This window comes from Oncorhynchus tshawytscha, linkage group LG05, assembly GCF_018296145.1.
Source record: "Oncorhynchus tshawytscha isolate Ot180627B linkage group LG05, Otsh_v2.0, whole genome shotgun sequence".
NCBI lineage: Eukaryota > Metazoa > Chordata > Actinopteri > Salmoniformes > Salmonidae > Oncorhynchus > Oncorhynchus tshawytscha.
In genome coordinates this window covers 26,126,355-26,143,326 of record NC_056433.1, presented here as the reverse complement: position 1 = coordinate 26,143,326, position 16,972 = coordinate 26,126,355, and the positions used below count along the sequence as shown (strand labels likewise).

Genomic DNA, 16,972 nt, shown 5'->3' with positions numbered 1-16,972 from the left:
ACATTAAGGGGGTAATTCAGACCCAAGTTGAGCAGGCGTAAAGGGAACTTAATTCCATTTGTATGCACCTTTCTCTCTCCACATATTCTGACCTTGAATTTAAGCATGGGAATCGCATGCTATTCACCCGCTATTCATTTGAGGTGGAGATTTAATAAAATGAAGGTCTGGCGGAGGTCTACAGATACGGTGTGTTCTGACCTTGACCTAATTCCCTAATAATTCCACCACCTTTACACGTGAGGAAACCATGAATAAGGTCTATCGAAACTGCCGGTTCCAAGTGGAAAAAACATCTACTATCTTTTTTTCTGATATAATCTCCATGCACTGTAATTTATACATTGATAAGAGCTATCGATAAGAGCTAGGTAAATGAGTAATCCGTTTGGAGAAAGGGACTGTAAATACACATAGCAATTGTTTTATCCTATTTTGCCTTATGATCCCTGGAGACAAATGTGAACCCAGTCGTATGGAAGCAAACTGAAAATCATAACAACATTGCATGTTTTGTGGGCCCTTGTCCACAGTGATGTCTGGCCCGAAGAGTATTCTTGTCAAACAGATGGCGACACTACCACATTAAGGTTTTGAAGGAAACTACTGCTAATACTTTCAGGTAGCACTAGACTCTGGCGCATGTTCAAGTACCACATTCTTACCTTCGCTTAGCAGACCACACACACACACACACACACACACACACACACACTTTCTCGACTAAAGTCTTAATCCAACACAGGACACAACAATCTCCACTCTGAGCTGATAAGAGTCTTATATTGAATATGATGTGTGTTTATGCCCGTGTGTGTGTGTGTGTATACCCATGTATGCGTGTCTGTGTGTTTTCCTACCTGGGATGTGTTTGGCCCAGCCGATGTTGACCACCAGTTCACGGTCGGCAAGGTCACAAAGTGTGGTCAGGGCTTTGATGTCACTGTCGGGGACGGTGGGGTCCGGCATGGCAAAGATACTCTCTGGTTCAGCCACCAGCAGGAGAGAGACCACCTTATTCTCTACCAGACCACCTAGAGGAACTGAAAGACAGAGACCGAGAGAGAGATTTAAAATATACTTTATTAATATCTAAATGCATAAATGTGAGAATGTCATTAGAGACAAAGACAGTGAGAGCAAAGTGAGAGAGTAAAAAAGAAAGGGGAGAGTGTTTTCTTTTCTTGAAAGTACTACTTAAGTAGTTTTTTGTACTTTACATTACTATTTATATTTCTGACAACTTGTACTTTTACTCCACATACACTTTTTACTCCATACATTTCCCCTGACACCAGAAAGTACTTGTTACATTTTGAATGCTTAGCAGGACAGGAAAATGGTCAAATTCACACAATTATCAAGAAAACATCCCTGGTCCTCCCTACTGCCTCTGATCTGGCGGACTCACTTAACACACACTTCATTTGAAAGTGATGTCTGAGTGTTGGAGTGTGCCCCTGGCAATCTGTCAATTTAAATAAACAAAAAAATGATGCTGTCTGGTTTGCTTAAAATAAGGAACTTGAAATGATTCATACTTTTACTTTTGACACTTAAGTATATTTTAGCAATTACATTTACTGTTGATACCAAAGTATATTTCAAACCAAATACTTTTACACTTTTACTCAAGTAGTATTTTACTGGGTGACATTCACTTTTACTTGAGTCATTTTCTGTTAACTTATCTTTACTTTTACTCAAGTCTGACAATAGGGTGCTTTTCCACCGTTGATTCTTACATGTTCTCTTCTGTGGCAGGCCATGTTGAGGGTTGAGGTAGGGGCTGTTCTCAGAGTCTATCCTTCTCTTGTACTTCTGTCTGCCCCCACGGACCCGGTCCAGACGCACACCTGAGAGAGAAAAGGAGAGAGAAAAAGAGAGAGAAAAAATAGAGAGAGACACACACATTAAGGTAAATTTAACACACACACACACACACACACATTTTCACAAAGTCTGCTGCCTCAGTTTGTATGATGGCAATTTGCATATAATCCAGAATGTTATGAAGAGTGATCAAATGAATTGCAATTAATTGCAAAGTCCCTCTTTGCCATGCAAATGAACTGAATCCCCCAAAAACATTTCCACTGCATTTCAGCCCTGCCACAAAAGGACCAGCTGACATCATGTCAGTGATTCTCTTGTTAACACAGGTGTGAGTGTTGCCGAGGACACGGCTGGAGATCACTCTGTCATGCTGATTGAGTTCGAATAACAGACTGGAAGCTTCAAAAGGAGGGTGGTGCTTGGAATCATTGTTCTTCCTCTGTCAATCATGGTTACCTGCAAGGAAACACGTGCCATCTTCATTGCTTTGCACAAAAAGGGCTTCACAGGCAAGGACACTGCTGCCAGTAAGATTGCACCTAAATCAACCATTTACCGGGTCATCAAGAACTTCAAGGAGAGCGATTCAATTGTTGTGAAAAAGGCTTCAGGGCGCCCAAGAAATTCCAGCAAGCGTCAGGACCGTCTCCTAAAGTTGATTCAGCTGCGGGATCAGGGCACTACCAGTACAGAGCTTGCTCAGGAATGGCAGCAGGCAGGTGTGAGTGCATCTGCACACACAGTGAGGACTTTTGTAGGATGGCCTGGTGTCAAGAAGGGCAGCAAAGAAGCCACTTCTCTCCAGGAAAAACATCAGGGACAGACTGATATTCTGCAAAGGTTACAGGGATTGGACAGCTGAGGACCGGGGTAAAGTCATTTTCTCTGATGAATCCCCTTTCCGATTGTTTGGGGAATCAGGAAAAAAGTTTGTCCGGAGAAGACAAGGTGAACGCTACCATCAGTCCTGTGTCATGCCAACAGTAAAGCATCCTGAGACCATTCATGTGTGAGGTTGCTTCTCAGCCAAGGGAGTGGGCTCACTCACAATTTTGCCCAAGAACACAGCCATGAATAAAGAATGGTACCAACACATCCCCCGAGAGCAACTTCTCCCAACCATCCAGGAACAGTTTGGTGACGAACAATGCTTTATCCAGCCTAATGGAGCTCCTTGCCATAAGGCCATAAGATAACTAAGTGGATTGGGAAATAAAACATCTACATTTTGGGTCTATGGCCAGGAAACTCCCCAGACCGTAATCCCATTGAGAACTTGTGGTCAATCCTTAAGAGGCGAGTGGACAAACAAAACCTCACAAATTCTGACAAACTCCAAGCATGGATTATGCAAGAATGGGCTGCCATCAGTCAGGATGCGGCCCAGAAGTTAATTGACAGCATGCCAGGGTGGATTGCAGAGGTCTTGAAAAAGAAGGGCCAACACTGCAAATATTGACTCTTTGCATCAACTTCATGTAATTGTCAATAAAAGCCTTTGACACTTATGAAATGCTTGTAATTATACTTCAGTATTCCATAGTAACATCTGACAAACATATCTAAAGACACTGAAGCAGCAAACTTTGTGGAAATTAATATTTGTATCATTCTCAAAACTTCTGGCCATGACTGTACACTAAAACACAGTACTCCTGTTTAGCAGACTACCCCAATGTCAAAACCAGGAGAGTGATGCACTATTCAAGTTCATTTGATTGACATTTCTCCCTCGTGACATCTCTAAGATTATAGGGAGCCTTAGAGAGAAGTCACATTGCTGGCATAGCAACATCAACCCTGTAACACAATATGTTACAGGGTCATCTTAACAAGCTCAGCGGTAACCTTATCGCCATGGAGATGAGGAGCTAACAGCAAGGTTAGGGGGTAAGAAGGGAAACATGGTGTGGGCTGGTCACAGCGGACCCTTTACATACACACACCAACACACACGGACACGCACATAGTTCACGTTTCAAATGGTTTATGTCACGTGCACTAGTACAGGGAAATTCCTTTCTCGCTAGCTCTTTCCCAACACTGCAGTAGTACTATAAAAACAAAAGTAAAGTATAACAAAAACACACGAGAAATAGGAATAAGAAGAACACGAGAAAGTAAGTAAGCTATATACAGGATCAGTTCCAGGGTCAGTGCCAATACCATACTCACATTCCACCATCCAGTGATACCCTATACGCCTCCAAAGAGAATCTTGACTTGAGAGAGCTTTTATTAGCATGAGGGGGAAGGGTTAGAGTTGAGGTTAGGGTTAGGGTTGAGGCTAGGGTTGAGGTTAGGGTTGAGGTGAGGGTTACGGTTGAGGTGAGAGTTAGGTTTGAGCCAGGATATGGACGTGGGGCTAGAGTTAGGGTTGGGGCTAGAGTTAGGGTTGGGGCTAGGGTTTGGGCTAGGGTCAGGGGTTTCAGATTCCTAACACATCAATAGTCCCTCAATAGTAAGATAAGAGGGGCGAGGGTTAAGGGGTGAGGGAGGGTATTAAGGATTGGACATGGAGGCCTGGGAAGATGAGAGGGGTATTAAGGATTGGACAGATGGGTAAACTAGGACCCCTGGACCTTAGTGATGTCAGTCCTTCCACTGTGGTCGGAAACACAGTCTGGATTAGTCTAACGGTTGGCAGGTGCTACGGTTTGTGACAGGTGATTAGTGTGTGTAGGGAAGGATTTCACTGTGTTGACACACATTGGATTATATGAAAGCAAAGGAGCAATAGGTGTATTAGAGGCAGTAAGGTTTGTTCTGTGTGTGTGTGTGTGTGTGTGTGTGTGTGTGTGTGTGTGTGTGTGTGGATGGTCAAAGAGTTACTCATAGGCATCTGAGCTAAGTGTAACTCTTCAGAGAGGAATGTGCTGACAACCAAAGGGACAAGAATAGCCCTGGAGGATAACAGTGTACACACACACACACACACACACACACCTCTCTGTGTCGGAGAGATCTGAGGGTTCCGATAAGGAGGCGGGTGTTGGGTCACCCCCCCCTTCCCCCTCTGCCCTCACCCCTGTTTGAAGTCCCCTGCACCTTTCGAAGGGGGATTTACACATTCCCAAAACACACCCAACGGGATCAAGAGCACGGATGTCCACTGAGCACAAGAAAACTTACCCGGATCGTCATTCTACATGACATAATTTCCCCCTGGGAGAGACCTGACACATAGCCATCTGCATGTACTGTATGTGTAGTAGAAAAGCCACTGACAGGGGACTATCTTAAGCTGCCTCAGATAATGGTCTGATGTCATCGAATGCCCTTACTTATTAGCCTACTGCAAGCTTGTTAGTCAGGCACTGGGTCATGAAAGGATGTCAAAAGCTCTTATTCTTTAAAGAGATAAACAAACTAAAGAATGGAGCTATTTTGGGGTATATAATAAGTCCTTACCTATATAATTAGAAATCTACTCATTCTATTTCAACAGTGTGCCCAAAACGTATATTAAGTCTCCCATGTGATTAGTGCTATGTGATATGATTAGCTGCCATATCCTCTTTGACACGCAAGGAAAAACCTGATAGATGCACACTGCTCAGGGGAGACTATGCAGAAAGTCATTTTTCTGATTCAACCACATGAGGTAAGACCAGTGTTCCAAGTAGTGGAACAATTACAATGTTTGTTAGTCCACAGCCCTACTGAATTGTGAAACGGAACACTCATTCTGTGCTCAATCAAATTTTATTCTAGACCAAGGGTCTCTGTCCATTAGCTGTGTGTTGTGCTGACATGGACCTCTCTCTCAGTTAAAAGTCACACCACCCAGTCTCTACCTTTACTGCAGCCCCCCAGAGGAAGAGGGGTGTTACCAGGCACGATGAGGCACGTTGTGAGAACCGCTACCAGGGGGGTTACGACGGGAGTTACGAGGAGCGGTTCACATTTCATGGAGGTCCAGAAACCCCACAAGGCATCTGGTGGAATTTACGAGGGGGGTGAATTGCTATAGGAGCCAGAGCTGGGTGCTGGAGATGCCCTTCCCCTATTAAAAATAAGCTAATTAAAAAAGGAGACACGCACGAGCAGACGCCCGCCCGCACACACACACAAACACACACACAAGGGGTGACTATAGACAGATGCTTGATCTTCTCACCCTGGTTGAGGGGATGATTAAATCAAAGCTGATGAGCTGAAGGGGGAGGGAGCAGGTAGCAGTAAACTCTTTCCTTCTCTCTCTCCCTCTCTCCCTCTCTCCTTTTGATAAACAGGTGTCGGTTGCTCACACACAGCCTTCAATAAGTGGTTCATACAGTGAAGCTTTGCCTTTTTGGGTCTCTTCTATATTTGGCCAACAATATGTCACCGGCAGCCACACACTCCAGTCCTGACCACAAGACCATGGGACCGCTGCCCCAGACACGCACTATAAAACTCTCCAGAGTCTCTAGGGGCTATAGATGTAGAATGTAAGATATGTCTGTTGTTTCTAGATCATCTATTTCTATTCTGCGCATGTGTGAGTAGTGTGACACATTGGAAAAGAGACTGTATGTCTGAGAGAAAGAGGATAGAGACATGTTCACACACACATACTCTGGCAGATAGCCATTTTCTATTTCGGAGGTACCGTAGCCAGTAGCGTCCTATAAAGATACTGGGCATTGTTCTGCTAACACCATACATGAATACTGAGCAGTGAGCAGTAATGCTAGCAGGCACTAAGGGGCTGGACCTGTTAAACAGGCAAAGGGATTACATTTCCCTCTGAAGTTAAGACAACAGGTCTCCATATGTTGGCAAATCTATTTGTGTAGAGGGAGTCTGGATCCACAAAGACATTCTAGATCCGGATGTGTAGTTCTTCTTCATTGAATTAAAACACTGTTCTAGTACTGAACCGATAAAGATCCACTTTGATACAGAAACATTCTGAACACCTACTCTTCCCATGACATAGATTGACCAGGTGATTCCAGGTGAAAAATATGATCCCTTATTTATGTTGATGGTTACAATCCACTTCAATCAGTGTGGATGAAAGGGAGGAGACAGGATAAAGAAGGATTTTTAAGTCTTGAGACAATTGAGACATGGATTGTTTACACGGAGTATATCAAACATTTGGAACACCTTTCTAATATTGAGTTTCACCCCCTCCCCCACTTTGCCCTCAGAACAGCCTCAATTTGTCAGGGCATGGACTATACAGGGTGTTAAAAGCATTCCACAGGGATGCTGGCCCAAGTTGACTCCAATGCTTCCCACAGTTGTGTCAAGTTGGCTGGATGTTCTTTGGGTGGTGGAACATTCTTGACACACACGGGAAAGTTTTGAGAGTGAAAAACCCAGCACCGTTGCAGTTCTTTGTACACTAAAATAGGTGCACCTACTCCCATACCCCGTTCAAAGGCACTTAAGTATTTTGTCTTGCCCATTCACCCTCTGAATTGCACACAGACACAATCCATGTCTCAATATTCTCAAGGCTTAACAAGTTGTTTTCTTTAACCCGTCTCCTCCCCTTCATCTACACTAATTGAAGTGGAATTAACAAGGTTTTCTACTCTCAGTTTATTTTTAAAAGGTACATAGGAGTACATTTATTTGGCTTTGAGGCGTAGAGAAGTTCCTTCCTCACCTTCTCTCATCATTCCCACGTTGAGACACTTCATGAAGCGACAGGCCTGGCACGACTTCCTCCTCCGCTTGGTGATCTCACACTCACTGGTGGCCGGGCAGCTGTACTCGATGTTACCTGTGGGTGGGAAAGAAAGGAGAGGGGGATAGATAGAGAGAAATATAGAGAAACAAGTAAAGACAGAGAGGTGAGAGGGAGAGATGGCGAGACAAAAATCCAGTCAAGAAAAGGGGACAATTTTGTCTGTCACTTCTTAAACTTTTCATTAAACCACTTCAAAACAAACAAGATGCTGAAAAGACAGGAAACTCCAATGAGGAAAACTATGAATATTTCCTGGAAGCCAGCTAATCAGCAGCACTCTGAGCTGCCACATCCTATTAAAATCAGGACACATCTGATCACCTGATCTAATATAAAAAATGTTATCTGACAGACATCCAGGTATGAACTTTGAGCCTGGGTATGTCCATTTGCATGCGGAGGAGGCTTAAGGAGCCTAAACTAAATGAGGGCCATGACCCTGGAACAGGCACAGTCACAGACAATCACGTTAAAACACCCACACAACATGCTGCAAACATATGGATGAGACACACATACAAACACACACTGTAAGGAAACCTGTAAGCTTGCGTCCTTAGAGTTGATCAGGTGTTGATACTAAAACAGGAACTAGGAACTTATGAGCCCACTGGAGGTTTACCAGTACAAAGCCATACACCTCTGGTGACTGTCCATATATACTGTAACACACGTGGGCACTTCAGGTGAACTCTTAACCCCGTTGTTTATGTGAATTATTGTAAGTGTCTTACCCTGGATGGTCCTCTTGAAGAAAGCCTTGCAGGCCTCACAGGAGGCCACTCCGTAGTGGTACCCTGACCCCACATCTCCACACACCAGACACAGCCTCTTAGCCACAGAATCCAGCAAGAACTCACACTTCACCTGGCCATCCTCACCACCAAACCGCCTGGCGGAAGAGAGAAAGAGAGAGAGAAAGGGGTTAGACACACATACTGTATGGTACATGCACCCAAGCATAAACCCCTACACACACGCACCTGTTGGCTGTTCCATTGTTCCCCATGCCCGCTGTGTGTCCGTAGAGCCCTGGTGAGTCCAAGCCGTTGGTGTGGTTGTGACTCTTGCCCAGGAGACCAAAGCTGGAGTTGGTGTCTGAGGAGGAGCCCTCAGGGCTGGGTTGGGATGGGCTGTCCCCCTGAAAGCTGGGGCTGGGGCTGGAGGGCTCGCACTTTATGGGGGGACAGGAGGTGTCCAAGCCCCTCACCGACATCCTGCCCAGGATACTGACAGGAGGGGGAGGGGTTCAGTGCATAGGATTCATTTATGGTAACATCTCGTAACATAATGGGCGGTACACTGGCTTGGATGTGTGTATGATGTCCTTTCTGTCTAGATCTATCGGTCAGTTAGAAAACTTGACGTTTATGCAGACCTACACAAATACACCTACCCATGCATACCGATACAACCTTATACCTGTTCTGACACCGTACACACTGATAACCAACAGTCTTCCAGCACCGATGTTTTACCAAAACCTCCTTTATCCCTCCTCTATCCCTTTCAAAAAGAAAAAGGGTAGGAACCATCTTCCCCTTTCTCCATTCTGTCACTCTCTGCCTCTTCCTCTGTGCCTCCTACCCCTATCCCCCTCTCCTGATCCGTTTATCTATCCATCCATCTCCACGCTCACCCACCCAGCCGTTTGCAGTTTCCCACATATGCAAAGCTGAGGTCTATTAAACCAACTTGTTATGACAACAGGAGATTGCGTAGGCAAACATATGGAAATCAAAACAAAGATTCTGGCTCAGAGGTTTATTCTCACAGATCTCTTGGTGAAGGTATGATGTAGTAGATATCACCCATTGTGTTCAGTTACCAGAAGCCAAGTCCTTTTATCAGAATTCCAGCTCTGTCAAGTTTAGAGTTGTAGAGGTATTAATTTTGGGAATGTAATGTTTCTATGCTAGTGCTGTATGTTAATGGCATTGTTCAAACTGTAAGCCATGTGTTTTCACATTCTACTGTATGGATTTGTGTTCATCCCCCTACATTCATGCATGTTAATGCACAGATGGGCCTGCCCATGTGAGAGATAAGAGCAGAATAGACACTAATGTTGTTATGTGGTTCAGGAACTGGGCACACGTATAATTATTGTAGACGAACTGATACCTACATTGCACGTGAAAGTATTCCAAAATGTATGGTGTTTACATGCACACGTAAATGCTGTGCTGACCCATGTGGCCGGAGGTTAGCACACACACTATTGTGTGTTGCCATACCCACTCTTAGAGCCACTGAACATGCCGATTGGCGATTGTGTTTTTCTGTTGCTCATTAGAAAAACAAGATTTCAGTCTTGGAAGTGTATTTCCTGACAGATTCTGCATTTGGTTATGGATGTTTGTCCCCCATGAGAGTAGACAGGGGAAGCCTATTTCACTCCCTGAATAATGCCCCACAGTGGAGGTGTCATAATACCCATAAAACCTAGCGGTCAATTTTTTTTCTCCACCATTCATGTTTCCTATCGTGAATTTTTTAAACACTGAAAATAAGGGCTGTCTTTCGTGTAGGCTTACCCTGGTGTGACGTTTTGATAACCATGGAAATCTCTCTCGGACAAGGTGACTTTTATCGATATATTTGGCTCTATTTACTCTCAAATTCTAAAATGCTAATTAGCATCAAAGTAGGCATTAGATAGTTAATCCAGAGATTCTTACCTTTGCCTCGATTCAGCAGTCTCATCCAGATCATAATGGCATTTGTAGTTCTTTATGATAGCCACATTAGGAGCTAATTAGCATTTAATTTGGGGTGGGGGGGTTGGGGGGGAATACAGGCGAATATATTGATAAAAGTCACCTTGTCTGAAAGAGATGTACAGTTATCAAAATGTCATACCAGGGTAAACCTATACAAAACACAGCCCTTATTTTAAGTTTTTCCAAAAACCACTTTGGGAAAAATGATTGGAACCATTTCCTTGTTTGACCACTAGGTTTTATGACTCATACTGTGGTACTATATGAATCTAAGATGACTCAAGAAATCTGTAATACATTTTGATGTTTTTGCCGAGGATGTTTTAGTTGAGCAATTTTACATCTATCTAAAAGGTCTTTGGTGCAGTATTCCAGAAATAAAGACATTTGCGACGTGTTGTCTCCTATAAAACAAAGTCAGAGGTGCTGGACAGGTCTGCCTCACTGTCTATGCTACTGGATAGTGAGCAATCACCGCAGCTGTTCACCCCATGTTAGTGGGCAATGGACATTGTCAAATCAAAACCCAACCTTCATTTATTCGTTTATTCCGTTTTAGATGAGACCGACTTCATTACCAAAATTATCCTATTTATACTATGTAGTCAATTTTGACACTAGAATAAATGTTTCTGACCCATATCGATGCCACATAGGCCATTTTCAAAGGGATTTGTTGCTTTTCAAAGGAAGTGGCTCTTTAAAATCACTCACACACTCCCTGTCTGTGTGGTGGAACCCAAGCTCTGTTCCTGCCATGTAAATCCGCACGGTAATGACCACCACTCATTTGGTAGGCAAACTATCTGGCTGCCCTAAACATCACTAGAATCAACCATGACCACGCTCTATCGCCCCTTGAAATCCACAGAGAGTGATATTGAAAGAAAAAGAGAGATATTGAAAGAACGAGAGAGAGAGAGACCTCTGTCATTCAAACTTTAACCTTATTCTACTTCAGCTCTAAATTGGATTAACTAATATATTGTTGCCTCCAAAGTGGTCCAACAAAGCTGGCAGAGTACAATGGACTGTGAAGAGACCAGTTTGTTCTCTCATCAGCTATCCATCACACAGGTAGATATTGCTGTGTCAGCTTCCCATAGACCTGAATTAAGGCATTCTCAAATTACTTGGTGGCCATAGATTTTTCTTTCAAAAGGCCCGATTCAGACTTAAGAAATGTACGCCTTTCCTACACATGCCTTTCCATTGCACTTCTCGGTAGTTGGAATTCCGACTTACCTTATGAAGTTGCTTAACTGGCTTTGCAGGCATGGTTCCCTTGCGCGCGCTGAATACATGTAATTAAACCACTGGAAAACCTCCTACTTGCTGGCCAATAGATTTTCTCGTGGAGTTTTCATTCAATAGGATTTTAGTCAATTTCATCTAAAGCCATCCCTTTAAATTTGGTGTACCTTGAATTTTCTCACTAGAATATATGGAGAGAATGGTTCAGAATATTAGGAATCAATGAAAGATAGCCATATAAAAAAAACACACATTTATCTCCTTTTTAGCTGTAATTGGTAGATTTAAAAATACTTAGATCTTGTATATTTTTTAGGGTTAGGAAAGTATTCATAAATAGGAAAGTATTTATGAATAAATAAATAGTTTGGAGAACCTTTACGCACAAATTATAGTGGTGAATCAAAAATAGTGGTTTGACTCATCCTGTAAATTGCCATATTCAATTGTTACATCCATTAAATATTGGAAGGTGAAAAAAAGTCTACATGTCCCAAATTATTGACCAACTTTAGCCTAATATGATCTACTAATGCTAGCGACCCCCAGGAACAACTGCACGGACATGACATAGGAAAGCAAGGTAAATGGAATGGAACAACGCAAAATATAGGCTATAAAATGGAGGAAATTAAAAATAAAGTGACACTTATAAATGCATGTGGCTATTACTGATGGTGGCTCCCGATAGTGGCAAATATTAACATGATAGAAAATCCAGGGCATATATGATTATAACATTTGAATGTGTTCAGCCCTACAGAAGCCTATATCTTGGGTCTCCTAACCACTCTTATAGAAATGGTAGATTATCAGATACTCAACAAGAAGGTCTGATTTGATTATTACTAAAACAGGATCCATGTGGTAAATATAAAGATCCAGTCCATTTAAAAAATTGTCAGCCTCTTACACTTCAGTGTGGTGATGCAAAAATGATAGCAAAATGCATAGCGCATAGAACTAAAAAAGGTATTGTCAGATATTATTCATCCTAATCCGACAGTTTTTTTTACATGGATGATGCATTGGAGATAATAAGACAAGTACTGGAAAAAAATAGAACACTATGAAAAATCTGTGAAACCAGGCCTGGTACTCATAGCCGATTTTGAAAAGGCTTTTGATAAAGTACGACTGGAATTTCTATATAAATGCCTGGAATCTTTCAATTTTGGAGAATCTCTTATAAAATGGGTTAAAGTTATGTATTTATTTATTTTACCTTTATTTAACCAGGTAGGTAAGTTCTCATTTACAATTGCGACCTGGCCAAGATAAAGCAAAGCAGTTCGACAGATACAACGACACAGAGTTACACATGGAGTAAAACAAACATACAGTCAATAATACAGTATAAACAAGTCTATATACAATGTGAGCAAATGAGGTGAGAAGGGAGGTAAAGGCAAAAAAGGCCATGGTGGCAAAGTAAATACAATATAGCAAGTAAAACACTGGAATGGTAGTTTTGCAATGGAAGAATGTGCAAAGTAGAAATAAAAATAATGGGGTGCAAAGGAGCAAAATAAATTAATTAATTAAAATTAAATACAGTTGGGAAAGAGGTAGTTGTTTGGGCTAAATTATAGGTGGGCTATGTACAGGTGCAGTAATCTGTGAGCTGCTCTGACAGTTGGTGCTTAAAGCTTGTGAGGGAGATAAGTGTTTCCAGTTTCAGAGATTTCTGTAGTTCGTTCCAGTCATTGGCAGCAGAGAACTGGAAGGAGAGGCGGCCAAAGAAAGAATTGGTTTTGGGGGTGACTAGAGAGATATACCTGCTGGAGCGTGTGCTACAGGTGGGAGATGCTATGGTGACCAGCGAGCTGAGATAAGGGGGGATTTTACCTAGCAGGGTCTTGTAGATGACATGGAACCAGTGGGTTTGGCGACGAGTATGAAGCGAGTGCCAGCCAACGAGAGCGTACAGGTCGCAATGGTGGGTAGTATATGGGGCTTTGGTGACAAAACGTATTGCACTGTGATAGACTGCATCCAATTTGTTGAGTAGGGTATTGGGGGCTATTTTGTAAATGACATCGCCAAAGTCGAGGATTGGTAGGATGGTCAGTTTTACAAGGGTATGTTTGGCAGCATGAGTGAAGGATGCTTCGTTGCAAAATAGGAAGCCAATTCTAGATTTAACTTTGGATTGGAGATGTTTGATATGGGTCTGGAAGGAGAGTTTACAGTCTAACCAGACACCTAAGTATTTGTAGTTGTCCACGTATTCTAAGTCAGAGCCGTCCAGAGTAGTGATGTTGGACAGGCGGGTAGGTGCAGGTAGCGATCGGTTGAAGAGCATGCATTTAGTTTTACTTGTATTTAAGAGCAATTGGAGGCCACGGAAGGAGAGTTGTATGGCATTGAAGCTTGCCTGGAGGGTTGTTAACACAGTGTCCAAAGAAGGGCCGGAAGTATACAGAATGGTGTCGTCTGCGTAGAGGTGGATCAGAGACTCACCAGCAGCAAGAGCGACCTCATTGATGTATACAGAGAAGAGAGTCGGTCCAAGAATTGAACCCTGTGGCACCCCCATAGAGACTGCCAGAGGTCCGGACAGCAGACCCTCCGATTTGACACACTGAACTCTATCAGAGAAGTAGTTGGTGAACCAGGCGAGGCAATCATTTGAGAAACCAAGGCTGTCGAGTCTGCCGATGAGGATGTGGTGATTGACAGAGTCGAAAGCCTTGGCCAGATCAATGAATACGGCTGCACAGTAATGTTTCTTATCGATGGCGGTTAAGATATCGTTTAGGACCTTGAGCGTGGCTGAGGTGCACCCATGACCAGCTCTGAAACCAGATTGCATAGCAGAGAAGGTATGGTGAGATTCGAAATGGTCGGTAATCTGTTTGTTGACTTGGCTTTCGAAGACCTTAGAAAGGCACGGTAGGGTAGATATAGGTCTGTAGCAGTTTGGGTCAAGAGTGTCCCCCCCTTTGAAGAGGGGGATGACCGCACCCTAGGTGTAAAATAGTAAATAATAATGTCTACTTCTCAGAAAGTATTAAACCGTCAAGAGGAGTAAAACAAGGTTGTCCACTATCGGCATATATATTTATTATGGCCATTGAAATGTTAGCTATTAAAATCAGATCCAACAACAATATTAAGGGGTTAGAAATGCAGGGCTTAAAAACAAAAAGGTGTCATTGTACACTGGTGATTCACGTTTTATTTTAAATCCACAATTTGGATCCCTCCACAGCTTCATAGAGGATCTAGATACTTTTTCTAACCTCTCTGGATTACAAACAAATTATGATAAATGAGATTACGTATTGGATCACAAAAAAAAAAAAACTTTTACATTACTGTGTAGTTTACCAATAAAATTGTCTGATGGTGATGTGGACATACTCGGTATACATATTCCGAAAGAAAAAAAATCTCAACAATAAATGTTTATAGAAAGTTAGCAAAACAGATAAGATCTTGCTGCCATGGAAAGGAAAATACCTGTCTATTTGTGGAAAAATCCCCCTGATTAACTCTTTAGTCATTTCCCAGTTTACCTTATGGTCTTGCCTACACCTAGCGAACTGTTTTATTAATTATATTAGCAAATAAAATTAGATTTTATTTGGAACGGCAAGCCAGACAAAATTGAACAGGCCTATTTATATAATGAATATAAATTTGAAGGGCAGAAATGATTAAATATTAAAGCATTAGACCTCTCACTAAAGGTGTCAGCCATACAAAATGTATACTTAAACCAAAACTGGTTCTCTAGTAGATTAGTAAGAATGTCTCACCACATGTTCAAGAATGGCCTTTTCCCCTTTATTCAGATAACAACCTCTCACTTTCGTTTATATGAAAATGAAATCATCTCCAAATTAACACTATTTTCTAAACAAGCCATAGAAAGTTGGTTGCAATTTCAGATTTATCCACCAGAAAAGACAAAACAAATAATACAACACATATTGTGGTTAAACTGAAATAAACTAATTCATAAAAAATAAAACAACTTTTTTGAAAAAAGGTTAAAAAATATATCTTTGTACATTCTATCATCATAAATAGGACTGGTGCAGCTAACAAAATTATATGGAAATGTCTCTGGAATCCAGAATTAAAACCAACAAATTGAGGCATTACCGCACAAATGGAAGAGGCAAGTGGAAAGGGATGAAAGTAAGAAAATTGTCTCTTGGCCCTGCATTAAAAGACCAAAATTAGTTAATGAAAATTGTAATATATAAAATTTAAAAAACAATTTAATTTAATGACCCAAAATGGACCGCTGTGCCATATAGATTGCAAAATAGTTGGGAAGAGATTTGCGATGTACCGATTCCATGGTACATGATTTATGAACTGATTAACAAAACGACGCCGGATTCAAAACTAAGAATTCTTTCTGTCAGCCAATAGAACGTTAAATATGGGGATACAACCATCTCAGCTCCGCAGATTTTTCTGCGAAGAGACAGAATCATTAGATCATTTGCTTTGGTACTGTCCATATGTAGCTTGTTTTTGAACGCAGGTCCAGGAATGGCCGAAGAATTGCAACATTTACCTGGAGCTAACTCTGCAGATAGAGTACTTGCTGATTTGAAAAGTAATTGTCAATTGATCAATAATATAACACTTTTAGCATAAATGTTTCTTTAATTTACCATCTGTAGAAACTATGAGAATAGAAAGGTTCAGAACTTTTGTGAAACAATCCAATATGGATGGTGTTGAGAGACAGATGTGAGGGATTGAGTGGAGTTGAAGGGTGGGACTAATAACAACAAGATATCTAATGTCAAATATACTGTGTCTGTAAAATGTATATAGGTTCAGAACTTTTGTGAAACAGCACAGTTAAAAATAAATGGCAAATAGAAATCAAACTGGATGGTCTTCAGAAATAGATGAGAGAGGTTGAGGGTAGCAGAAGGATAGGAATAAAAACAAACAAAATATAACTATTTAAGCAATAAGGCACAGGGGGGTGGGGTGGTATATAGCCAATATACCACGGCTAATGGCTGTTCTTAGGCAGGACGCAACGCTGCAATATTACATTTACGTAGGTATTCAGACACTTTACTCAGTACTTTGTTGAAGCACCTTTGGCAGCGATTACAGCCTCAAGTCTTCTTGGGTATGATGCTACAAGCTTGGCACATCTGTATTTGGAGAGTTTCTCCAATTCTTCTCTGCAGATCATCTCAAGCTCTGTCAGGTTAGGTGGGGAACGTCGAAGCGCAAATATTTTCAGGTGTTCGATTCGGTTCATGTCCGGGCCCACTCAAGGACGTTCAGAAACTTGTCCCGAAGCCACTTCTGCGTTGTCTTGGCTGTATGCTTAGGATCGTTGTCCTGTTGAAAGGTCAACCTTTGCCCCAATCTGAGGTCCTGTGCGCTCTGGAGCAGGTTTTTATTAAGGATCTTTCTGTACTTTTCTCCATTCATTCCAGCCAGGTTTCCTCCAGACGTGACACTTGGCATTCAGGTTATA

At 42.0% G+C, this 16,972-nt stretch overlaps 1 protein-coding gene across 1 annotated transcript in view; it reads right to left on the bottom strand.

The window, feature by feature from the left end:
* The window catches only part of LOC112250390 (estrogen-related receptor gamma), a 39,276-nt gene that overhangs the window by 8,608 nt on the left and 13,696 nt on the right, over positions 1-16,972 (bottom strand). Inside the window, exons 2-6 of the mRNA XM_024420487.1 lie at positions 8,509-8,754; positions 8,260-8,417; positions 7,442-7,558; positions 1,746-1,856; positions 861-1,043 (exon numbers count right to left, since the gene is read on the bottom strand). Coding sequence (XP_024276255.1) covers positions 861-1,043; positions 1,746-1,856; positions 7,442-7,558; positions 8,260-8,417; positions 8,509-8,754 — 815 coding nt within the window. The remainder of the gene's footprint in view (positions 1-860; positions 1,044-1,745; positions 1,857-7,441; positions 7,559-8,259; positions 8,418-8,508; positions 8,755-16,972) is intronic.